General features: G+C 37.7%; 3 protein-coding genes, 1 long non-coding RNA gene and 1 pseudogene across 6 annotated transcripts; 2 read left to right on the top strand and 3 right to left on the bottom strand.

Annotated features, from left to right (window-relative positions):
- The first annotated feature begins 2,369 nt into the window (after positions 1-2,369).
- Positions 2,370-4,562, top strand: LOC126603897 (zinc-finger homeodomain protein 6). The gene has a single exon (XM_050270916.1). It carries the CDS (start codon positions 3,328-3,330, stop codon positions 4,285-4,287), a length of 960 nt encoding a protein of 319 aa, XP_050126873.1. The 5' UTR covers positions 2,370-3,327; the 3' UTR covers positions 4,288-4,562.
- Positions 4,563-5,846: 1,284 nt separating this feature from the next.
- Positions 5,847-9,879, bottom strand: LOC126603880 (uncharacterized). Of its 3 annotated transcripts, XM_050270906.1 has the most exons (4): positions 9,476-9,879; positions 7,510-7,625; positions 6,454-7,349; positions 5,847-6,339 (listed from the first exon to the last, which is right to left on the bottom strand). In XM_050270906.1, exons 1-4 carry the CDS (start codon positions 9,862-9,864, stop codon positions 6,070-6,072), a joined length of 1,671 nt encoding a protein of 556 aa, XP_050126863.1. In that variant the 5' UTR covers positions 9,865-9,879; the 3' UTR covers positions 5,847-6,069. The 3 variants fall into 3 exon arrangements, with proteins under 3 accessions (XP_050126863.1, XP_050126846.1, XP_050126852.1); XM_050270889.1 differs by having other exon boundaries at positions 5,847-7,349; XM_050270895.1 differs by having other exon boundaries at positions 5,847-7,340.
- A 3,660-nt stretch (positions 9,880-13,539) lies between these two features.
- LOC126610624 (uncharacterized) lies at positions 13,540-14,580 on the bottom strand. Its single transcript, XR_007618591.1, has 2 exons — positions 13,924-14,580; positions 13,540-13,784 (listed from the first exon to the last, which is right to left on the bottom strand). It is a non-coding gene; the product is annotated as an uncharacterized LOC126610624 (long non-coding RNA).
- A 2,764-nt stretch (positions 14,581-17,344) lies between these two features.
- On the top strand, positions 17,345-18,082 carry LOC126601172 (uncharacterized). Its single transcript, XM_050267853.1, has 2 exons — positions 17,345-17,630; positions 17,862-18,082. The coding sequence occupies exons 1-2, from the start codon at positions 17,345-17,347 to the stop codon at positions 18,080-18,082; spliced, it is 507 nt and encodes a 168-aa protein (XP_050123810.1).
- A 5,442-nt stretch (positions 18,083-23,524) lies between these two features.
- LOC126601164 (dihydrolipoyllysine-residue acetyltransferase component 5 of pyruvate dehydrogenase complex, chloroplastic-like) lies at positions 23,525-24,451 on the bottom strand (annotated as a pseudogene).
- Positions 24,452-25,994: the final 1,543 nt, after the last annotated feature.

The raw sequence follows: 25,994 nt of genomic DNA, 5'->3' as shown, positions 1-25,994 counted from the left end.
AAGCCACACCTTGTAGTAGTCGAAGGTTTGGATGAACCATATAAATTGAATTTGCTTCGAACAATCTTGAATTTGCTTCGAATGTTTGAGAATTGTAGTTGCCCTCCATTGATGAAGCTTTTGTTGGCACCATAAATTGGTTTTGCTTCACACTGTCTTGATCAAGAGTGTGTGAAGCTTTTGAGAATTATGGTTGAACTCTTTTGATGAAGTTTTTGTTGGCACCATAAATTGGTTTTGCTTCATACTGTTTTGATCAAGAGTGTGTGAAGCTTTTGAGAATTGTGGTTGAACTCCTTTGATGAAACTTTTGTTGGCACCATAAATTGGTTTTGCTTCACACTGTCTTGATCAAGAGTGTGTGAAGCTTTCTACGAGTTTTAGTGTTTGCATTGTTACAGAGGGGAAATGTTTGAAGCAGATGCAAGAGTGCTGAATAGCTTGATCTTCGTATGCCATGCACTAAAGTTGTTGTTGGCTTACAATAAGACTTTGTTGGTGACTATAACTCTTGTTGGGCATAAGTGCTCCCCTAGTTGAGTTGTCAAACTTGAGGGTTTTTGATTATTTGTGAATGCTAGGAGTTCACATGTACAAGTTGTATCACTCGTCTTCTGGTAGGTGGAATGAATGGTGAGTTGCTTTCATCACTTGGTTGGTGGTACGAAGGTGAGTTCCTTCATCACCTTTGATCACATTTCATTAGGAAGCATAAGATGTTAAAAAAAAAAAATGTTAAAGGGTCATATCTTCTAACAACATTATGTTAATTAGGAAGCTGTTTTAGTTTTCAACTTTCCTCCTGATATTCTTTCAGTTTTACGGGATAAATGTTGCTTAGTTTATTGGCCTTTTCCTCCATGTAACCGAAAGCGAAAGTTATGACGAAACCATATTAGACAACTATCAACCTCAAAATTTACATCATCAACAAATGTACGAAGCAATATATATCAAACATGGGATAATATACATAGATAACAATGCCATGTAATAGGCTAATGTGGTTAGAAAATGTTATGATCCTTTTCACCTCGTTTCTAAAGGTTAGTCTAGAATAACTAGTGAATTATCGCATCGACTAAGAGAGGAGATTCTGTAGGATTACATAATTAGAGTAACTCACTCACTAAATAGATATCGAATATAATGACTCGGTACAATCAAAATACAAGAGGGTATCATTCTTTCGTTAAAATGACGTGATCGGTATCCTATCCCAAGTTTTTCTCAAGTACTGAGCAGGTCATAACTAAGGAAGTCGACTAGCAAACAGTATTTAACCCCCGACATTGTTGTAGACACGAACAGTAGCACAAAACAAGCAGGAATAGCGCAAACACATGCAATGGCAGCAGATACAGCATCAAATTACAAAGGGAAAGAACGAGAGACTGTATCAGGCGCACCAACACTACAACCTCTGACACACACACTCACTAACAAAACAAAATAAATGCTGTTAAGTGGACCAGCATACCATTCTCTCTCACTTTAGTTCTCGTGGCTCACACACACCCACCCACAAGAAAGCAGAAGAGCAAAAGAAACGGAAAATATATTATGTATAGCCTCTTATGTAATTCAAGTTATATATTATGTATTGTAGAAAGTATTCGGTGAAAACTATTAACACATATTTGAGTAGGAGTAAACTGTTGTTTGACGCTCAGAATTATTACTCTAGTTGAAATTGATTCTACAAATTATTTTTAAGTTAATTAACCTTTTAAATTATTTGAAATTAGTTAATTAACTCTTCACAGTTAGATACAATGAAATTCATCTACTTAATTTGACGTCAAATATTGGCATGTGACCCATACGTGATGTACTCTTGAGGGTAAAGTTGTGTCAGCAATTGATAGCAAAGTGGATAAATTTCATCGAATTTGACGATGAAGGGTTAATTTAGCAAAAAAGTAGTTTAAAGGGTCAAACGGCTATTTACCCGTTGAAATTATAAACACAACTATTATATTGAAGGAAGGGAATAAATCTTAGAACCTCGGTGTAAAAGTGAATGAGTAAATGTTCTTAACCAACCTTGTTTCAAAATATTCATATTTTTGTTTCTTCTCGTTTTGTTTTTATAGAATCAAAAGAGAAGAAAATCAAACATGGTACAACCAACACAAAATCTTAACCACTTGACATACAAGCTCTTTTTATCTTTTCTTTCTTTTAATTATCTTTAGCAAAACCCTTTTAAACTCTGATTACCCTTTAGCTAAACCCTTGTTTTAGAGCCTGTCTAATCGGGTCTTTGAGTCGGCTAATCAAATCTCGAACTGTTTTTGGGGATTTAAGCTGAGAACTTGAGGTTGCAGGAAGATTCCAGGCAGACAGTGCACCGTCAAGTCTAACATTTCTTTTCTCCCTCCTTTTCTCTCTCCCTCTCTCTGTCTTACACATAAAACACATTAATTTGGTGGTGGTTTAGGGTTTCAGAGAGCAATAATTAGGAACTGGACCAGGGTGTGCAGGCCGTGGGAGAGGACTAACGTGTGCCTGTCGGCTCTTCTGCAAAAGGAGTACTCTCTCTCTCTCTCTCTCTCTCTGAGTGTATTCATCACTCATATTTTGAGTACAAACCAAACCACCTGTTCCTGTTTCTCAAATGGATTTCAGGGGTTTGGATGGGTGGTAGGAAACACAAACCACTTTCTCACTTCCAAAGAGAAAGAGTCCCCCCTCTATCTCTCTATACTTTCTGATATTAATCTTAGACTAATTAGCTTTAGCTTAGCGAGGTTTATATTCTATTTAACCAAATTCCAGAACCAGCTTCTTAATACTTGCTTTCGATGTTGGTGCAAGTTCAACAATCTTTCTCCACTTTTTACAGTCTAATTTGTAAGATGTAAGGTTAATTTAAGCTCTAATTTAGTAGGGCCCCCTCTTTTTTCTTTTCCTGTTTGAGTTCCAAGATATTGTTTTTTTCATTTTTTTTTTGGACCTTCTTCTCTCATCACTCACCTTCTTACCTCTTTGGTTGAATTTTGTGAGATGGGTTGGTGTGTTAAGCACCCAAAAATATCAAAATCATACAAAAAATATAAAAAAATAAAGAATATTAATATTAAGTTAGTGATTATATTTTTATTAAGTTTTGCTCTTGGATTAGCTAGGTACTGTACAGTGAATTAGGGCTGAGAAAATTACAAAAAGATCCATATAATTAGGGACAACTATAAATTAGAACATGAAGATAGGTAATGTAAACGCACTTCTCATTTATGTTTTGGGAAAATTTACAGTACCCTTTAAAAAACGGAGGCTCAGATCACGGCCAAGTATATAATAGCTATAAGATATCAGATTTTAATGGAACAGAGAGGGCGAGATAATAAGGTCATAGGGAGGATGCCAAGCACCCTGACCTATACTCCTCCTCCCCATAGGGATTCTTCTTCCTCCAAGCTTTCTTCATCTCCGGCTTTCTCCTCAGCGGGACATCATGGTAATAACACCATACTCTTCACCCACCCACCTCATCAAACCCTAGATAGATCAAGAAGAGATCCTGACCCAAACCCAGATCTAGTTCCATCTCCACTTGTTGTCACCCCAAGTGCAACAACAACAATTGCTAGTGGATCAAATTTCAAAGCACCAGCAGCTCCACCGCCACCGCCGCCAAGTGCAGCAGCATCAAGAATTAGGTATAGGGAGTGTTTGAAAAACTACGCTGCCAACAGCGGCGGCCACGTGCTCGATGGGTGCGGAGAGTTCATGCCGAGCGGAGATGAAGACACTCCGGGAGCACTAAAATGCGCAGCTTGCGAGTGTCATAGAAATTTTCACAGAAAAGAGATCGATGGCGAATATGTGTCAAATAATTACTATGTCATAAACCACCAACAACACAACAGCCGAAGAGACTCGGCGCTTACAAGATTGCCGGTGCTAGCCTCCTCACCACGGGGGCTTCCTGTTTATCATTCTATGGCTGGAGGGCCCAGTCCACCGATGATGATGACCTTTGGCGGCGGTGGTGGGGTGGTTGCGGAGTCATCGAGTGAGGATCTCAACATGAACAATAAATTGTTTCGCGGTGCAAATTATGCGGAGGAGGCACAAGGTTCGAAGAAGCGGTTTAGGACGAAGTTCAGTCAAGAGCAGAAGGAGAAGATGACGGAGGTGGCGGAGAAGTTGGGGTGGAGGATCCAGAAGCATGATGAGCAAGAAGTGCAGAAGTTGTGTTCTGAAGTGGGTATAAAGAGGCAGGTGTTCAAGGTATGGATGCACAATAACAAAAAAGCCATGAAGAAGAAGCAAATGTAAGTCAATTAAAACTTCACAATAATTGATGTTTAATTGGAAAGAAGTCCTTGAGATATAATTAATTGGTTTGTAACTGGGAATTAATAGATAATTTTAGTGACTAATTAGATCAGGAATATTTGCATATATATATACTAGAGATATGGAGGAGGTAGATAATAATCTCACATCCATCTAGCTATTTTTTATTTCTTCATTTATCTTGTTGGATGTGCTGTTTGGTCGCTTTCAGAAACATCGTAAATAATACCAACAAATTTTCTTGTGCTCAGAAATGCTCTCGCATGCAACTTTTCTTTTTTATTTTCATCAATAGCTTGAGCTTTTCACTAGGGTAAGCTGTAAAAGGAAGAAAAAAAAGAGAGGAAATGGGGAATGAGAAACCAGTTTTTTGTCGTGGTGCTAATATTCTCGTACCTATTTGATAATTATTTCGTTTTATGTTTTTAGTTTTCACTTTTGTGCCAGAGATATAAGGAAAAAAAGGATGATGCCAAAGAACGAATCAAAACAAAATCTCTAAAGTGAAAACAATTTCAAATAGTTATTTTTGTCGTAGCTTTCATTTTTGTTTGTTTTTCCCTACAAGTTTCTTCTACATCTATCCGGACATCCGTCATCTACTTCTATGTTTCAATAATCTTTTTCTTTTCATGAACTTCTGTGTATCACTCACTTTTTTTCAATGTATCTCCATCTATAACACGTACTAAAAAACAAAAAAAAAAAAAAAAAAGCTAAAAATTATAAACGAAAGGATTATCAAACAAGCTCTTAAATCTCTTATGTTTTTATCAAACATGGTGAAGATTAAGTGACATGGCGAGGAGGAAGGGTTTTTCTTGGAACGATTACATCTACTGCTAGGCAAAGATTATTATTCAACATAAATTGTATTTATATAGCAAACTTTATTTTAGATTAAGTTTTTTCAGAAACTTAAATTTATATTAAACTAGGTGACATGTCCACATGGGCTGCCACATCAGGTGATTTAGCATTGTACATGGTACAAAAATTTTGATCTCCCTAGTGTTTTTCTTATCATATCGTCACACATCTCCTAGTATCTTTCTTATACTTCGACCGCAAGTTTGCAACCAAAGATATAAGCTAACCCGTTGTCCATTAGAATTACAATTAATACATCACTTGGTAATACAAAATTTATATACTCACAAAACCTTCCCTAGAAAGACTCAAACCATCCTCAGAGTATAAAAGACTTATCGCTCATCTGATTAGAGTATTTATTTTAACATCTGTAATCATGCGCTCGAAACTTCCCTCCGCATCATTTGTATAAAGAAAAAGAACCTTATTCGATATTGCTGTTACGCAAAAATATGTACATGCATGTTTACTATAAACTATATTCATTCCAAGTCAGTAACTACGGGGAGCAATATTCAAACTTAAACTTGAGTGAACAGATGGAAACACACACCGATCTAACCAATTGCGTCATATCCGTGACTTAGAAGAATCTATGTTGAGAGTATGAATATTCCTACATTCAAGAGAGAGAGGGCATTGCATGTTTACAAGGATACATGATATATAAAAACACAAAACTCAAGTTCCTTGTATACGTACAGGATTAAAAATTGATTTTAGAAGTTTACACGTACTCTACAAGGCAGAGTATGAGAAAACAAGAAACATATACATAATACACCACAAAACTCCCAGCATTTTCCTAGCTACTGAGAAAAAACATATATATTGATCACAGATTATGGACCTAACATGCACTCAGCCAGCGGAAAATTAATTAATTCCTTACTGGCCCGAACCTGCATTGCTCATTGTAGCCCCGAGATCACCAGCAGCTTGTGAGGCGGACTCCTTGGCGGCCTCATAGTTATGCCTTGCACTTGAAGTCATACTATCCTTAGCCGACGCGTATGAATCCCCAACCTTTTGTTTGGCTTCACCATATGCATCCGCTGCTCTTTCCCTTCCGTAATCGATTCCTCCCTTGGCAGCCTCATAGTTATCTTTGGCATGCGAAGTCATACTATCCTTAACAGACGCGTACGACTCCCCAACCTTTTGTTTAGCTTCATCATCTGAATTCGCTGCTCTTTCCCTTCCGTAACCAATTCCTCCTGCCACCTTTTCTTTGGCATCGTAGGCCTTAGCAGACGCGTACGACTCCCCAACCTTTTGTTTCGCTTCATCATATGAATTCGTTGCTCTTTCCCTTCCATAATCAACTCCTCCCGCCACCTTTTCTTTGGCATCGTAGGCCTTATCCGAGGCCATGTTCATTGTCTCTTTGGCTCCATCATATGCATTGGCAGTTTTTTGTTTACCATATTCCACTGCATCATTAGCCTTGTCAGACGTCATATCCACTGCCCGATTCACTGTATTCTTTGCTTCACCATAGGCATTCGCTGCTTTTTCCACTCCGGAACCCATTGCCCCTTTCACAGTCTCTTTGGCATTGTCAAGTCTGTCGCTATTATATGCATTGGAAGCTGTTTCTTTTCCATACTCCACGGCATCATTAGCCTTATCAGAAGCCGCGTCCCTAGCCCTATTCATTGTATTCTTTGCTTCGCCATAGGCATCCGTGGCTTTGTCCATTCCCGAACCTACAAACCCTCTCACTGTCTCTTTGGCTTTCTCAACTCTATCGGTGTTATAAGCATCGGAGGCACTTACTTTTCCATACTCCATTGCATCATTAACCTTATCAGAAACCGCACCCATAGCGCTATTCATTTTATTTTTTGCATCACCATAGGCATTCTCTGCTCTGTCTATTCCGGAACCCACTGCCCCTTTTACCGTCTCTTTCGCATTGTGAACTTTATCGGTATTATATGCATTGGCAGCTGTTTCTTTTCCATACTCCACTGCATCACGAGCCTTATCAGAAGCCGCACCCACAACATTATTCACTGTATCCTTTGCTTCACCATAGGCATTTGCTGCTCTCTCCATTCCACAATCCATTGTCCCTCTCACCATCTCTTTGGCATTGTCAACCTTATCGGTAGGCATTCTTATAGACGAATCAAAGCTGTCATGACCAAACTTGCCTGCATCCGCTGCCATTTGGGAATCAGGAACAGAACAGTATGATGATCCATTTAGGGAGAACAGAAAATAAACCCAGAAGCATGAAATCAATTATACTTTTTTGAAGACCTAATTATTTACTTATTAAGCACTTCATCTGAAAAATAATTAAGGTAAATTGATAATTACGTGTTCCAAATGTGCTTGTTTTTAATCTATCTGTGGCCGTAGACGCTGCATCTCCAGCTTTCTCCATCGCATTGTTAGCAGCATCTTTTGCATTATCCTGGCTAAATCCAAGACCCCTGGACAGCACCATACCACACAACTTATCAATGATCAACAACCATTAACACGTTTATGCAGCATACTATAGAGCATCGAACCCAAAATCTCAGAGCTTGAGCTGTTAGCAAAGAGGCCTAATGGATCAATATACCTGTTATATTATACACACTTGGCATAAATTTAAGACATACAGTCTAGGGCAATGAAAATGTTGATTTTTTGTGACTGAAAGGTTACGGGTTCAAATCGTGAAAACAGTCTCTTTACAAAGCAAGAGTCAGGCTGCATAAGACAAACGTTCCCCAACCCCCCTCCCCTCCCCCGGGACCCTCACAAAGCGGGGAGCCTTGTTGGCTTGGGGTCGCCCTTTTTAGTCTTACATATATACTAAACACTTATCCTAAGAACCATCAAAACGGACTGATAGACCAACCTCATGCATTTGGGGAAGTAAATTCTCGTATACATATGTCACCATATCTGAACAGCAATATAAAAACAAGGGCTTTTGAAACATCACATTTTGAAAACCCTTCAAACTGATCAACACCACAGGGAAAGAACAAAAAGATAAAAACCGGTTTTGTATGGGGGAAAGGCAACATAAGAATTTCACAAATCAATTGAGCCCTTGAGGTAGTTTTGTATAAAACTTAACATTGTCGAAGTGTGTATACATGCACCTATATCTGTATATTTGTGTACCTATACATATGAACCTATATGTATGCACCTATATATCTTACTTAGGTAAGTCTAAATGCCCCTATACATAGGTGCATTTGTATCGGTACATAAAATATATATGTTCATGTATAGATTCATATGTATAAGATTGTTTCTCCTACTTCTGTTTGAAGGGTCTCTCTCAACTTTGTTTGAGGTTTGTTTGTATAGAAGCATGATATCTAATAGCACATTGTAAATGTTTACAGGTATTAAAGTTTTTCTTAAAATTTTATTATCATTAAAGGGAAGGGCGACGTTTCGAACGTGGGACGCATGGGTGGAAACCCAATACCCTAAAAATACTCAAAAACAAAACAAAACAAAACAAAAGTCAATAACTATTAGCTAGATTTAAGTGGAATGTAGAAAAATGATGAGATGGATATAAAGTCAAGGACCAAAGTCAATATCTAATCTCACACCCAACTTTAATGAAAAATTGGCCTTATTTAAGGATTATAATCCAATTTTTTGTAATTAGTAAGACTGTATTAGCATAGAAAAATAAGCAGATTAATTGATGTAAAAGGGTGTTCAAAAGTAAAACGTGCAAACACAAAGGGAATGGTGCATAAATAAAAGGGTTATACCCAATGCAAATCTTTGCAAACTTTCAATAAAAAAAGTAGAACAACACTGAACATACATCACTTTGGTATTCCTTTAAGGATAACACTTGTGAGTTGAGTAATTCCTCATAAAATAATAACTACATTTTACCGCACAAACGTAGTAACAAAAATGATTCATTCTCCTTATCATCTAAAAATCATCTTGATTTGAAGACTGTTTACTCTCATTGGTAGGGATGGAACGAATTATACCAACAATTAACGTTCTCAATTTGTTGCATTCATAGGAATTATGACTAAACGGTCTGTAAATCAAATAAATTGCTAATATTTTGATAATATTAAAGAGCATAAACAGTTATGATCATATCTTTTGAACGTTAAAATGATGCAACATCGTGACAGAGAGTAATGATTTCTTTGAAGAGTCTTCTTCACGTGTTAATATCCTTCGAGTTTCATTTCTTCTTAATAGTTTGTGACCATTTTCAATTGTGTATGTCTGGCTAAATAAATGGCACGAGGAAGGGAATTAAAAGTTGAAAACAAAAATAGAAAATGATTACTCTGCGATTTTGTTGAAGGCCCGATCAAACCACGATTCGGTGGTTTCCTTAGCATTTCCAGCTGCCAAGTTCAAGTTGTCCCTGGCATTGTCCACAGCAGAATCCTCGCTCCAACTTCCGGCCGCCATACTCAGCCACAGCACCGCCGCCATTAAAAACACTGTCTTCCTCCCCATGATCAATCTTTTTTCTTTCTTTTTTATCGGATTTTCACTCCTGAGCACTGGATATATGTCGGGTTGGTAAGAATATTTCGAAATGCTACTGGAAGCATGAGAGTTTTGAAGAGCGAGCTCATTGCATTTGTATGTAAATATGCGTCTGAGAATTGCTGCTTCTTCTTCGACTGTTGGAGAAATTAAGTCGGAGAGAGAAGTTTGGGCGTCCATCGATCAGACAGGTTTTCAACGTGACGCGTTTCGGATCAACGTGGCAGTTATTCAGACCGTTATGGAAGGTAGAAGGAGGTCGTGCCGCTGCCTTCCCTACACGTGTTGCTTTGTCAAGCCTGTGTCGGCCGCATTTCACGCTCCTTAAATCTCAATTTAGGAAAAGGGTACTATGACCAATTCCTACATTTTAATCGAGTTATTCATTTATTTGTTTAATTTTATCTATACAAAAATATTCAATTTCAAATTATACTATTGATAATAGCAGATACCTAGTATGTGTGTGAATAATTTTATTTCATTTCATTTTTTTAATTGAGAAGCGTGATTAGTTTTTAAAGTTAAAAAAATCAGTAGGAAAAATGGGACAATGATGGAGCAGTTTTTTTTAACATGGACTTATTTTTTATTTTTTATTTTTCAATAGGATATGTTATGTTTACATGGGTGTGAGGTTGGTGTAAAAAGCAAAAAATTTATGTTGCATGCAATTCTAAATTGCCAATGTTTTTTATTTTTGTCAATTTTGATGAGGGGGTTAAAATGGTACTTTTATAGAATTTTGATTGACAAACAAATTTCTATTAATAGGCACTTTAGATGTTAAGACAATTTTTTTTATTGCCTTTCAATTTCAAATTATACTATTGATATATTGACTAGCAACTATAAGGAATTTTATGATCGCAATTGCACCAAAATTTTAATTGAAATATATCTAAAATCTCTCAAATTGATCACATATTACATCAAAACTTTACCAAAATTCTCAGATTGAGTCTAATGTACAGATATATATCCCAATACCATAAGTTGGAAAACATAACACCCTTAACCTTACTCAACCATCAGAAATGAAAATAGGTTTAGGTACAAAATTCCAACCAAACGAGGAAGGCCATGAAAAGTGTAGTTGATCTCCATGTGTCATGTGCGTTTCGAGCAGAATGTTTGTGCTCTTGTTTTGATAACTAAAACCTTATTTTGCTTGTGTTTGGTTAAGTGGAATGACCATATTTTGTAATCGAGATTCTATGGGTTATATACCTTATGGATGGTAAAATCTCTTATGTTTTCCAACTTCTTAAGGATCATTTTGTGGAATTGTATTGGGATTATTATGACATTATGAAAAGTATGTAATTATCTTGAGCATTTTTTATGAGTATTATGAACATGTTTCTTATATTAATGCACTGCTTTAGAGACAATAACACCATGAGCATTTGTCAAATTATTAATTTGTTAGAGAAAATAAAAATGGTAGTACATGCTTCAAGAAAAAGACTAACTTAGCTACTTATAAAGACAATAACACCATATGCCATTTCTCATGCAAATGAATGAGAGGGAAAAATTAAATTGAGGATAGGAATTAGAAGGAAAAAATAAAGGGAAAGTTTTGTTTTTTATTTATTTTTAATTTTTTTAATCATTTTTATGAGTGAAATGACTTAACTACCCTCACATGTTGTGCACATGGTCTCACTTAACAGAAATATGGATGAAATATATGAAAAACTAACGGTAGGAGGCAAATCGGCTAAAAAAATTAGTTTGAGTCCTTAATTTTCCAATAAAAAAGTTCATGAGGGAAATCGAAAGTTAAGTGAAAGTTCAGAGAGTAAATCGACTGTTTACTCATAAAATTTATGTTGCATGCAATTCTAAATTGCCAATGTTTATTATTTTTGTCAGTTTTGATGAGGCGGTTAAAATGGTAATTTTATAGAATTTTGATTGACAAACAAAGTTCTATTAATAGGCACTTTAGATGTTAAGACAATTTTTGTTTTATTGCCTTTCAATTTCAAATTATACTATTGATATATTGACTAGCAACCATAAGGAATTTTATGATCGTAATTGCACCAAAATTTTAATCGAAATATATCTAAAATCTTTCAAGTTGATCACATATTACATCAAAACTTTACCAAAATTCTCAGATTGAGTCTAATGTACAGATATATATATAATTTATCTATATCTAAACTACATATTAATAAAACATTCATTGTCAACCAAAATCCTATGAAATTATCAGTTTAACCATCTAATTAAAACTGAACATGAATAAGAAATATGGGCAGAAATGTAATTTCACACAACCAAATTTTTCTTTTTTTTCTTCAAAGTCTCACCTACATGTAATTTTAACATATCTCTAATTAAAAACTAAAAACATAAATATAAATAAAAAAATAAAAAATAAAGCCTTTCCCCATCCCCACATTCCCTATCACTCTCTTCCTCTCTCCTTCTACTTCAAAAACAAAATTAAAAAAATTTCATATACACTTTGTGTGTGCCCATATGCTAGTATGTAAAAGGAGAAATAAAAAAGGGTGAAGCTTTCATAATATCCAAATTGCCCTTCTCTCATTAGAATTTCAAAAAAAAAAAAAAAAAAAAAAAAAGATTACAAAAACATGTAAGCTGGTTAGTGAATTCATTATTTTTCAAAATATATTTTAATATAAAACAAAAATATCTAAAATAAATAGAGAAATATCGATATCTTTGTATTTATAGTCCCCTAATCCAATTTTGTTTTTTACTTTTATCTTCTTTTTTTTTTCATTGAATTTTTTTTTCTTGCGTTACTTTATTTGAGTTCGTTTGATTTTCCTTCTTTTCTTGGTATATATTGTATTTCGGTAGGTATATTTGTGGACCAAATTAGAGAATTATCGATATCAGGCTAAGTGCTTAGTTTTGAAATTTCTACAAATAATGCATCGATGTAATATTGAAACTTTGTAAAATAATTTGTTCTTAATGAAAATTTGCAAGCAATGTGGATAAATTTACTTTAAGCAACTTTCTACACCAATAAGAATTTCAGTACTCATTTTTAAGGGTCTAGTTGCCATATTGGATATGTTTGGGTGACGATCTTTTGACTCCATAAATGCAAAAACACTCCAAAAAAAAAAGGTGTATAAATAACACCTAATAAGCATTTAATCTTTTGAGTACTCATTTTAATTTAGAGATTTAGTAGCATATTTAGGGCATGTTTGGCATGCCGGATAACACACTGGATAGTACTATTTAATATTATCCGGTGTTTGGTGTCATTCCGTATTAAATTAGCACCAGATTATTTATGCGGTCCGACCTATTTTATACGACGTACACCAGATAACTTATATAATTAGTCGGGTCGCTGAAAACAAAATCAAGCTGACTCTTTTTCCATTTCTCTTGCTAGTTTTAAATTGTGAAACTCAGTGCTATAAATGTTCTTCAACCTCATTTTGAGGAAGTAAATGAACATAATAATCTTTGATGAATTGAGTTTTTAATCCGGTACTGCACCAAACGCCCAATTAAATAGTCAATACTATCCGATGACAAATTATCCTATCTGACTGAAATAGTCAATACAGTTCGAACTGCCAAACGAGGCCTTAGTGTGCTCATTTGTCAAAATGAGAAATAATTTCAGGTGACGATCATTTGACCATAAATGCAAAAAAAAACTCCACAAAAAAAAAGTGTACAAATGACACCTAATAAGCTTTTGATATTTGAGTACTCATTTTAAGGAGTATAGTAGCATACTGGACAGTGGTGGAGCCAGGATTTCTTGTGAGAAGGAGCCTCTCACAATGTAAAAGAAAAAAAGAGTAGTATATATAAAATCACTAACCAAAAAAATCATAATACGTATCCAAAATAATAATATTTATCCTCAACGAGTTGTCATATTTTGAAACAATAGCACAATAACCTCTTCATCTATACTACTGAAAGAATTATTAGACTCAATAGGGAGAACCAATGAATAATTACAAACCTTAACAGTCAAGTAAGAGGTAGGATCAGTAGGGGAGACCTATTGGTGCAGGGGCGTTAAATTTGGATGGTGTCTGTTGTAGTCATTTTTTTGTGACTGCTAAGTAAGGAACCTGCATAGGTAAAAAACAAGCACATATTCTGAGTCCAAGCGTTGGGGGGTGGTTTTGGCATGGAGGCTCCGATGGTTAAGTCAGCAAGGTAGGGGAGGATGCTGGTGTGGTACCTTTTTAGGGGTTTTGAATGTCTAACCTTTTTTAGGAGCCATCAGTCGTATTTATAAGCGTTGCAAAGTCGGTCCATGTCATCCGACATTCCCCAGAGTCATCAGAGATGTGGGCATCAAGGGGACCATTCTGACGTACGTACGCCACATCAGGGAAAGACCATTTATCTCTTCCACATCGTGGCTTGAAGGCGCATGCGCAGCCGCGTTAGTAGGCGCAGTCTGACATTTCACATAGGCGAGGAGGTACCGCGCAATCTAGGCAAGATAGGCTAGCACTTGAGCAAGGATACATGGCCCAATCCGTACTCCAGGAGTGAACCGACTCCACTTGGAGTGCTTTGACTACGGACACAGGATTAGTTAATGCGATCGATCCGAGAACCACCTGATTAGATCCTTCCCTCGTGGGGGAGAGCTTGGCCTTATATTCACTCTGGGTCTAACCCTGTGGAGTGGATGTATATTGCTATCACTCCGGGGAGGTGGCATTTTAGGCCTTACTGTGCCACTATCACTATTGTGGAAGCTACTGCCTTGAAGGAAGGATTGCTGCTTGCAAGGATGAAGGTTATCCAAAAATTGATGCTTGAAAAGGACTTAAAGTTAGTTATCCAGATGGCTCGAGGTAAGTGGACTCCTCCTTGGCACCTTAGCTAGATTATCAATGATATCAAACGATTGGCCTCATATTTTCAAGTTAAATTGGAACCACATTTTCAGATAGGCGAATTTTGTTGCTGATACTTTAGCCCATGTGGGGCTTTCTTTAGTTAATCCTTGCATCTGGGACTGTTGCCTCCCTAGTTCGGCTATGGAGGCTTTCAGATTTGATTGTGTACTAGTGGTTTTCATCTTTAATAAATTTCGTTGTTGATAAAATAATGTAAGAGGTAGAATAGAGTAGAAACAAATAAAAATTATAGACAATAATGAAGATTTACAAATCTTATTGTTACTCATTGAATGAATTTGTAATTTTTTGTTGATAAGTTGAATGGATTTAGAATTTGGAATGACAAAAAATATGAAATTTCGAGAATGAGATAAGTAATAGCTCTCAAATCTCTAGGTTATACCATGAGAGAGATTAGATTAGAGTGTGGGGCAAGATTTTTTATTTTTATAAATAAAAGATGAATGATGGGTTTAGTTGTAACTATCCATTCCTAATTTTACGGTTTTTATAATTTTAATGAATGAATTTACGAAAATACCCCTTGAGGCAAAGTGTTGACTTTTGTTGATCGTTGTGTCGTGACATGTAAGACTTGTTTCCTTGGCATATCTTCGTAGTACTCGTTGTTACAAACACGTGGGCACGAGCGGAATTGAAATTGGAGTTAAAACGAAGATTTTACGGGACTCGAAACAAGAAGGGAATTTTGGTAATTTTACAATTGGAGATATTTCTCCATCATGAACCACTTTGGTGCTAACACGTGGCAGGTTTCCTCCCCATTTCTGGGGAGCCCTTTTTTCCCCAAGTTCTCATTCTCTCTCTATAATTTTCTCTCCATTTCTCTTTCTAAAACCCTCTTCCTCTCTTTTTTCTCCGGGGACACACCATCCTCCCTCAGCTCCTATCTCTTATCTCTCAGCCACCTCTCTCTTCTCCTTCCCAAGCCCTCACACACATACCCTTGCATCACACACATATACTGGCATGCACACATATATAACAATAATGACCTCACCACCGTAGCGCACCCTCTCACGACCCCACCACCATCTTGACCCCATATCGATTGAGGCTCCTCCTCCTCCATATCTCCCATTGCACGATGATATTACATGGTACACTGAGTTTCTTGGCGAGTTCTCGCCGTCTCCGGCGAAGTTATAATGCGGAGATGTCGTGCCCAAATTCCAGCGAGAGAACCCGAGACCTGCCGACCGTTTTTCGACAAATTCCGGCCATGTCAGGCCATGAGATAAGTGCATCGGTAGGAAGCGACTCCATCCTTACTAGTTTGAGCGGCTCCCGGGCAATGAAAAATCTGAGTTAGGATCGAGGCACATGATCCCTATATCAGGGCACTTTGGCTTAAGTATCCTCAAGTCTTCTCAGTGTAGGTATCATTCCTTTAATCATATCTTTACCTAGTAATTCTTTCATATGATTCTTAGTTAGTTGTATGCTCTCAACACGTTCCATCTTTGGTATAATTGTTCAAATTACATATCTTTTAATTGCATACATGTCAAAAATGGCTTCGTCACCCTCAAGTGTTTGTGAGCACGTGCCTACCCTAGTATGTGGGATATCGAGGTTGGAGCGTGTCATTAGTTTTAAAGGTTTGATTTGTGATAAAGGACCGTAACAAGAGATAATGATTGAATTTATTTGAAGTGTTTTGGGATAATGATTGAATTTATTTGAAGTGTTTAGACAATCTCCAACCCTTGGGCTAAAAGCCAAATTTTTAAGCCCAAAAAATTTGGCTTTTAGCCCAGAAACATCTTTTCTGCTCCAACCCTTCTGACCTAAAATTTTAGCCTGTAATTATTAAAGAATGAACTTAGGCTAATTTTTTTCTTAAATCAATTTAAAAAAAATAAATATGTAGACTATTGTAAATTAATTTTATGAACATTTTAATCTAAAAAAATTTAAATTCCGATAAATATTGAAAAATCATTAAATTTTTCACAAAGCAAGCTTTCAACTTTCACCAACCGTTCAACACCAAACTTTCAACTTTCACCAACCGTTCATCAATCATCCTCTATATAAACACATGTCCAATATTAGTTGATCACACAATCTTTCAATCTTCAATCATCCTCTATATTCACCAATCTTTCAACTTTCAAAGAGTTTTTGTTTCCTAAAAATTCTCAATATCTCATCAATGAGTGATAGAAGAAGGCGTAGTAGGGCAATAGAGATGACACAATACCAAGCAAGGCTTGACATTGAGGATTTAGAACCGATCAACGCCGAAGCTGAACTTGTAAACTCATTTATGCAATATGAGCACCATGGCGAATCTAGCCATTGTGGTTTTGTCATAAGGCGTTCATTTGTGCAGTGTGATAGAGAAGAGTGTCATGACCAAATGATGAAAGATTATTTCATTGAGCGGCCGAGATTTCCTGCTCATGATTTTCGGAGGCGGTTTCGGATGAGGAGAGAGCTTTTTGAAGGCATCTTGAACGCAGTTGTCAATCATGACCATTACTTTGCAAGGAAGATAGATGTCGTAGGCCGACAAAGTCTATCACTTCATCAGAAGCTCACATCTGCATTTCGAATGCTAGCTAATGGGTGCTCTGCTGACTCAACTGACGAATATTGCCAACTTGCGGAGTACTGCTATTGAGAACCTGAAGCGCTTATGTCAAGCAATTTAAGCTATCTATGGAGCCATATACCTCCGCAAGCCAACTCGTGAAGACTTGAAAAGGCTTCTACGCAAGGCAGACAAAAGAGGCTTCCCTGGCATGATAGGAAGTTTCGATTGTATGCATTGGGAGTGGAAAAATTGTCCTACTGGTTGGGCTGGCCAATTCAAGGGCCGTTATAACAAGCCAACCATCGTGCTGGAGGCTGTGGCATCTTACGACACATGGATTTGGCATGCACTCTTCGGCTCTTCCGGATCAAACAACGATATCAACGTTCTTTGGTCTTCTCCTCTGTTCAATGAAGTTGTGAATGGATGGGCACCAGAATTTCGATACAAGGTAAATGGTAATAGGTATGAGCTAGGTTACTACCTAATTGATGGTATTTATCCTAGTTGGTCTACCTTTGTCAAAAGTTTTTCTCATCCCGATAGTGCAAAGAAGATATTATTTTTGCAGAGGCAAGAGTTTTACAGGAAGGATGTGGAGAGAGCGTTCGGGATCTTACAAACTCGATGAGCCATTGTTAGAGGGCCTGTATGATTTTGGCAACCCGAAGACCTCTATTCAATCATGATGACGTGCATAATTTTGCACAATATGATTGTGAAAGATGAGTACATCAAAGTTGAAGAAGATTCAGACGAAGATGTGGATGATGACCAACCAACACATGTGAGAGCTATTGCAAGAGGTGTTGAATATTTCGCTCCAACCACATACGAGACGCAACATGATAGGGTCACCTTGGGTGAGTATATAAGACGTTTAAATAGAATTCATGCTCCTCAAATTCATGACACACTCCGCAAGGATTTGGTTGAGCATGTATAGCGCCGAGAAGGTGAACGTTGATGATGTTGGTTGAGCATTTATGTAATAATTTTAAGTGTACTATGTTGTTATTTGTCTACTACATTGGATAATTTATTGAATGGAGGTTGAATTATTGAAGCCATATATTCTACATCAAAGTGTGGAATAATAAGTACAATAATTATTGAAGACATCTAGATTAAATAGAAACAATAATTAATAAGACATAAATTTAATAAAGTACATAAACCACATAATAAACAACATAAACTTAATACAAACGACAATTAATAAAGCACATAATTCATACACTACATAAACTTAACAATCATATCCACCATCTTCACTTGGTGATGGACTTCGTTGAAATGTTGGGATATAAGGTTCAGAGGATTCATCATCTTGAAACATACTCCTTGAGGCAGACTTTCGCATAATTTCCTTTTACTTATCACGTAAGAACTTCTTCCTCTCTGGAGTGTATTTGTTGAGGTCTTTCATCATGAATTCAATTTCAAACCTATTTTCCTCCCTATCCGAGATTTCCTTCATTTGCAAAACGCATTCGGGCCGCTTCTTCTTGGCGAGCGCTATGAGTTTCGTGCATTTTTGCAATTCCGGTAGCAAAGTCTCCACTCGTCGAATCTTGGGACTTCCCTTTTCTCTTTGCTTCATTTTGCTTATCTCTTCCTGGGGGCCTTGCTAAAGAAGGAGATGGGGTCATTTCATTGACACCTTCATTTCTCGGTGCGGCTTCACATTGAAATAATTTTCCCCATTGTTGGTCTACATTGGTTGCCCACCTTGAACAATCCTTGAGGACGTCCCAAGCATGTTGCAACTTAAAAACTTGATTTTTGTGTGTTACTCTTGTCTTGTAAATTTCCATTGCTTTGTCACCCTATGCAAAAAATACATAAAAATAATTAGTTGCAAAATAATATTATGTACATGACAAATAAAATATCAAGAAAAAAACTCACAATTTCTATGGCGCTCCTTCCACTAGGCATGCCAACCATGGCTCCCTCCAAGCTTCCCTTCCATAAAGTGCATGCTTTGTTGATAGTCTTCCACCGATCATAAACACCACCACCGTCCCGCCCGCCGCCGTTACAGTTTTCTTGAAACTTTACAATGATTTTATCCCACAAAACCTTTTTATTTTGATTTGTGCCAAGTGCACCATCTTCGCTAACAGAAACCCATGCCAAGCATAAAGAAACATCTTCCTCATAGGTCCAATTACGACCTCCAACATGCTCTCTTGCCATGTTGAACAATTTGGAAATGGAAAGAAATGGTAGAAAGATAAATTGGAAGAATTGTAGAAGAAAATTGAGTTTTGTGTGGATGTTTAAACAAATACATAGGTATTTATAAAGTTTTTGGGTAAATTTTGTGTTAAATAAATTTATTTAATTATTTTAGCCGTTGAATTTTAATTTGGGCCGTTAGATCTTTTTTTTACTGTTAGATTTAAAAATGAAATTTGAATCTAAACCGTTGGATCAACCAACAGTCCTTAAACGATAGCCGTCAGATGCAGAAAAGAGCTGTTGGGCTCGGGCAAGTGGCCGACATGGCCCTGACGCTGGGGTCTTATGTTGTCGGGACGTGATGGCAAGCAGCCCGCGTGGGGCCCGTCCGTGAGTGACCGGGGAGAGACTGGCCCAAAATCATACGAGTCCACGCATGTTTGGGGGGAATTTGGGGGGGGGGGGGATTTGTTGTGGGGGGGAATTTGGCCCAGCTTTAGCATTTGGCTTTTAGCCCAATGTTTTAGCTTGGGTTGGGTGGTGTTTGGGGGGGAATTTTGGGAGGAAATTCGGCAAATAGCCCAGGGTTAGAGTTGATCATACCAGAAGGGATTTTTTTTTTAAGAGAAACAATAGAAGGGTTTTAGAGCAAGGATATAGGTATAATAGACACACACACACACACACACACATATATATATATATATATATATATATATATATATATTTTCAAGGTCAGGATAGGCCCTTGCCTTCCACCTGGTGGAAAAACGTGATTACCTATTTGTCCATGCTTGCCACGGTCGATCATCGCCCAAGCCGCTCTTGCATCTTCTCCATTTTTTCTTCGGTTTCTTCTCTCTCACAAATCTGCGCTTCTGTCGCTGTTGAACTCGCTCTCGAATCTTGCGTTTTTTCTCTCACAAAATACCGATTCCTTAACGTATTTTTTCCAAAACGTGCAAATTTCGTTTCGACCGGTTTATCTTGCTCTCACAATCGTCAACGCAAAATCTTGAGGATATTGGCCTCTGTTTCCGTCTCCGACCCCGGAGTTGGGCCCGCTCTCGAAGAGCTGTATGTGCCTATGCTTTCGGAGGTATGGCCTCCACCAATCCCATGTTTTAGTTTGTTTCTGATTCTTTTTAGTTTTGGATTTGTAATTTTTGTTTATTGACTGAGAAAATGTGATCTCATGTTTTAGTTTTGGTGTTTCTGTGATTTTAGTTTGTAAGTTTTTGTTTGGTAGCTGAGAAAATGTAATTCCATGTTTTGATTCAAATAAAAGAAGAGTAGAGAATTGTCGTCCAAAGGAGTGGGTGGAAAAAAAGGAGCAAAAAAGGATGAATCTTAAGGAAGTGGGAATGGAAGGTTAACAAAAGAGTATTTTGTTCAAATCCCTTACCCAAATTAAATATTTTAATTTCTCTTTAAATGATTTGGAAATTAGGCTTTTTATTTTATGCGTTTTCACTGTTATTTCTTCTCTAGTTGGAGAGTTTGAAGCCTCAAGTTTCCACTTTATCAGTCAAGTTATACATCAACTGAGCTTTTGATTTCACTTTTTTTGTTGCTGTGAAATGTTTTTCCTGGCTAAAATCATCGGATTGCAATTGGGAATGTTCGCTTTCACCCTTTCTGAGTTCAATTTTTTCTTATAATAAAAAAAATAATTCATTGTTCTCAATATATATTTCATTCAGGGTTTTTATTTAGTCAATTCTCTATCAGAAACCACATGATCTTCTTGAGAAATCACGAACCCATCTAGAGTCCTCAGGTAAAACCCATATTCCATTTTTCCCTGGTTTTTTCTTCTCTGCCCCTAACAATATTATTCTCTTTATGTTTGGGTGAAATTCTAAAAATTATTGTATTTTTGTATGAAGTTTGATGCTTTGGATTGCGGAAATGGGGTTGAATTGATTGTGATATTTATTTGCACAGAAAGATTGAAAGCTTTGTTTTTATGCTTTCAAGCTTGGTTTTTAAGAGGTTCTTGGTCACAAAATTTATTTTAGTTCCTATCCCCTTGGCTGTTTGCAAAGCAAAACATAGATGATTCATGTATTGTTTAAGTTTTATATTGGGATGCAGGTGCTTTCGGAAATAAAAGAATTTGTGTTTGTTGATATGAAAAAAAAAAAAGGACGGTCACAGTTGTTTGTGAGTCGTATATCCCCATTCCCTAAATGAAATTTGTTGATGCACAAAATCCGGTGGATCTTGGACCAACGTAAATCCGACCGTGAATCGCACAAACGCACAAGAACACAAAGATATATCGTGGTTCATCTCAAGTTGGGCTACGTCCACACTGATGTCGTTAAATGTTGATGAAGGTTACAGTATGCATGGAGGCTATAGAGACTTAGTATTTGCTCTCTGTGTTATTCTCTACCTCTTTGTATGTTGTTTTCTTTGTCTCTTCCCTCCTCAAACTGAAGGTGAGGAGGATCCCTTTTATAGATTAAGGGTTCCCTCCCCTCTTACATAGATCATGGGCTTAGTGATGAAGCCCAAACATAAGGCCAAATATTGAGGCCCAATATATGGTACAATAAGAGTCCCCCAAGTTTTCAGTCAAGAGAGTCTTTTGGCTGGAGACTTCAAATTCAATCTATGTGTGGGCCGAAATGACTAGATGTCGTTCAGAACTAATACTAGGCATGAGACGGTGCTTAACGTGAAGCAATACTCAGCTGGAGGTAGCACACGTTGCGAGGCTGCTCAGCTAGAGACGATGCTCGTGGCGAGACGGTTGCTCGGCTAAAGGCTGTGCTCATTGCGAGGCGGCTCGTCTTGTGGCGTTCTTTTTTGTAAGCATGCATTCGACGTCAGCGTGTGCTCATTATAAGTTGATTCCTAACATGACTCGGGTCTGCTCGTTGGGTTCGCATATTGGGTCTATGTGTCAGGTCCGGGGATTGGGTCCACAAGTTAGGTCTTTGAGTCGGGGCCATACGTAGGGTCATCGAGTCGGGGCCATCTGTAGGGTCATCGAGTTGGGTCCGTGAGTTGAGGTTCGAACTCAAGGGTGTCCAATTTCGTAGGTGCCCAAAAGAATAGGTATCCAAGCTCGCGGGTGTCCAGGCACATAAGTGTCCAAATAAGCTAGTGTCCAAGCAAGTGGGTGTCTGGTCAGACAAGAGATCACCGTTCGAACTAAATCTTTGTCACCATAAGCATGTGGCTCAGTGATCCATAGGCTGATCCATAGTGTTGACCACCATAATTTTGGTCCCTGGTTAATCAATAAATTGTATGAGTATCGTATACAAGCAATCAATCATTAAAGTGTGCATATTGCCGGTAATGTCACACATAGATCATATAAACATACAATAATGCAGTATGCCTTGTGAAATGTGTATGTGACAATATAATTTAATGAAACTTAATAATGTAACATAGAATGTGTGTGGTGTGGTTGCCATGGATTAATCTTCTTAGTGGGTTTTCCCAAACCGACAGTGGGTAATCAAATAAAGGCTAGCCCAAAGTTTTATTCTAATATTTAAATAATGGATATAGTGGTACTGTCACTCAAATAATTGGTTAGGAATTATTAAAGATAGCATTTAGTCAGTAAAGTTGTCATGTGCCAAACATTAAATAATAATAAAATAAATGGTGTATAGACTTTATTGTGTTTTTAGGGTAGTGATCATGTGATATCACATATACAAGAATAATCATATTATTTAAATAATATGTCAACATAAATGATAATAATGAAATAACAAAAGATAAACATCCTATCTCATTTTTCCTCCAAGGGGTTGTCAGTGGGATAGTGGGTTGTATTCGTCCCCTTCATGATGAAAATTTCATCATAATATTTAAATAATATAGGTAGTGGTCAAGAATGATTAAAGATACAATAATCAAATATTAAATAATAATATAAAATATTAATTGGAATTAGGTTTAGATGATGTCTTATCTTTCTCCTATGTTGGTGGTCGACACCCTTCTGCTAGCGTCATGCTGTCATGCTCATGTTGCACACTGCACCATAGTACGCACACAATCCGAAAGGAAGTGGCCGACACCTTTTTGCATGTTCTCCCGTGGGTTTTTCAGTGGGATAGTGGATGATCATAACATATTAAATAAAAAAGATAAAGTTCTTATCTTTTGCATGTTCTCTTATAGAATGTGACTCCTCTGTACTCAGAGCTCCATGACCTCGGTCCTCTCATGCTCTTTTTCGCCGGAGAACAGCTGTCTCTAGTTCAGTCGAGATCTTTTTGTACAGAGCATCCAGCGCATCAGTGGTGATAGTGTATCCTACTCTGAAGGTTGGCACTGAGAGACTGCCAAGCATGTTTCTACTCACAGCCACCTGCATTGTCGTAAAAGGCACCATCGATCCCAACTGAATTCCCGACTCCTCCGCCACCGCAGCATCTGACTTCCAAACACTTAGTTCAGCAACAGCCGCCACCATCGGCTGAGCAGCAAAAGCTTCAACATCCTTGGCCACAATCCTCCCTAATGGTCCATTTCCCACCACTGCCAAATCCACCTTCAAATCCTTTGCAAGCTTCTTCGCATATGGCAATGCCACGATTCTTTTCCCTCCCTCTGATGCCGGGTGGGTGGAAGCCACCGCCGCCACAGTAGCCGCCGCCTTAGGGACCACTGCAAGACCCATATTATTTGGAATTTTCTCCGGTAGTGGCTCCGGAGCAGCTGCAGCCGGTGCTGGTGCCATTGGAGCTGTTGATGAAGAACCGGCCTTGGCCTTGGCCTCGGCAATCTCGTCATCGGTCTCGGCCAATATAGCAATAGCCGAACCGACAGCGGCGACGCCGCCCTTTTCCACCATAATCGAAGCCAAGTAACTGTCGGAGAAAGTCTCGACATCCAAGTCGGCCTTATCAGACTCAACGTCGACGACGCTCTCGTTTTTAGAAACCTTGTCGCCCTCAGACTTGACCCAAGAGACGATCTTGCCCTCAGTCATGGTGGAGCTGAGAGCCGGCATGAAGATCTCCCGGATCTTGGCCTAGACTTGTGCCATGTTTCGACACCCGGAAATAAGGGGTGGCGCAGAGGAAGTGGCGTTCCGACGGAGGGATTGGGAGCTGGGGATGAATGAGGTGTTAAGAAGGTGAACCATTGGAACATGCAGTTAGGAAAGAGAAAGGGAGAGGGAGAGAGAACCTGCGAAGGTTTTCTGGAAAAGCCAAAGAGTGAGGTTTTTTTGGTTCTTGGGTTTCTGCGGATACATTGTGGACAATTGTGAGGGTTTCACAGTGGTGAGATGAAAAAATGAAAGAGAACCAACATAGCTTTTCGTGTCGATTTCCCACGGCGCCAAATGTTGATGCACAAAATCCGGCAGATATTGGACAAACATAAATCTGACCTTGAATCACACAAACGCACAAGAACACAAAGATATATTGTGGTTCACCTCAAGTTGGGCTACGTCCACACTGATGTCGGTAAATGTTGATGAAGGTTACAGTATGCATAGAGGCTATAGAGGCTTAGTATTCGCTCTCTGTATTATTCTCTGCCTCTTTGTATGTTTTTCTCTCTGTTCTTCCTTCCTTCAAGTGAAGGTGGGGAGGATCCCTTTTATAGAGTAAATGTTCATTCCCCTCTTACATAGATCATGGGCTTAGTGATGAAGCCCAAATATAAGGTCAAATATCGAGGCCCAATATATGGTACAACAGGCAGTGTGCAACATGAGCATGATAGCATGGCGCTAGCAGAAGGGTGTCGACCACCAACATAGGAGAAAGATAAGACATCATCTAAACCTAATTCCTATTAATATTTTATATTATTATTTAATATTTTATTATTGTATCTTTAATCATTCTTGACCATTACCTTTATTATTTAAATGTTATGATGAAATTTTCATCATGAAGGGGACGAATACAACCCACTATCCCACTAACAACCCCTCGGAAGAAAAAGGAGATATGATGTTTATCTTTAGTTATTTCATTATTATCATTTATGTCCTACTAACATGATGGCATATTATTTAAATAATATGATTATTCCTTTATATGTGATATCACATGATCACTACCCTAAAAATACGGTAAAGTCTGTACACCATTTATTTTATTATTATTTAATGTTTGGCACATGACAACTTGTCTAACTAAATGCTATCCTTAATAATTCCTAACCAATTATTTGAGTGACAGTACCACTATATCCATTATTTAAATATTAGAATAAAACTTTGGGCTAGCCTTTATTTGATTACCCACTGTCTCACTATCGGTTTGGGAAAACCCACTAAGGAGATTAATCCATGGCAACCACACCACACGCATTCTATGTTACATTATTAAATTTCATTAAATTATATTGGCACATACACATTTCACAAGGCATATTACATTATTGTATGTTTATATGATCTATATGTGACATTACCCGTAATATGCACACTTTAATGATTGATTGCTTGTATACGATACTCATACAATTTATTGATTAACCAGGGTCCAAAATTATGGTGGTCAACACTATGGATCAGCCTATGGATCACTGAGCCACATGCTTATGGTGACAAAGATTTAGTTCGAACGGTGATTTCTTGTCTGACCAGACACCCACTTGCTCGGACACTCGCTTATTTGGACACCTATGTGCCTAGACACCCGCAAGCTTGGATACCCACTCTTTTG

This window comes from Malus sylvestris, chromosome 2 (assembly GCF_916048215.2).
Source record: "Malus sylvestris chromosome 2, drMalSylv7.2, whole genome shotgun sequence".
NCBI classification, from domain to species: Eukaryota; Viridiplantae; Streptophyta; class Magnoliopsida; order Rosales; family Rosaceae; genus Malus; species Malus sylvestris.
The sequence above is the reverse complement of the archived record's forward strand: the minus strand, read 5'-3'. Positions and strand labels throughout refer to the sequence as shown.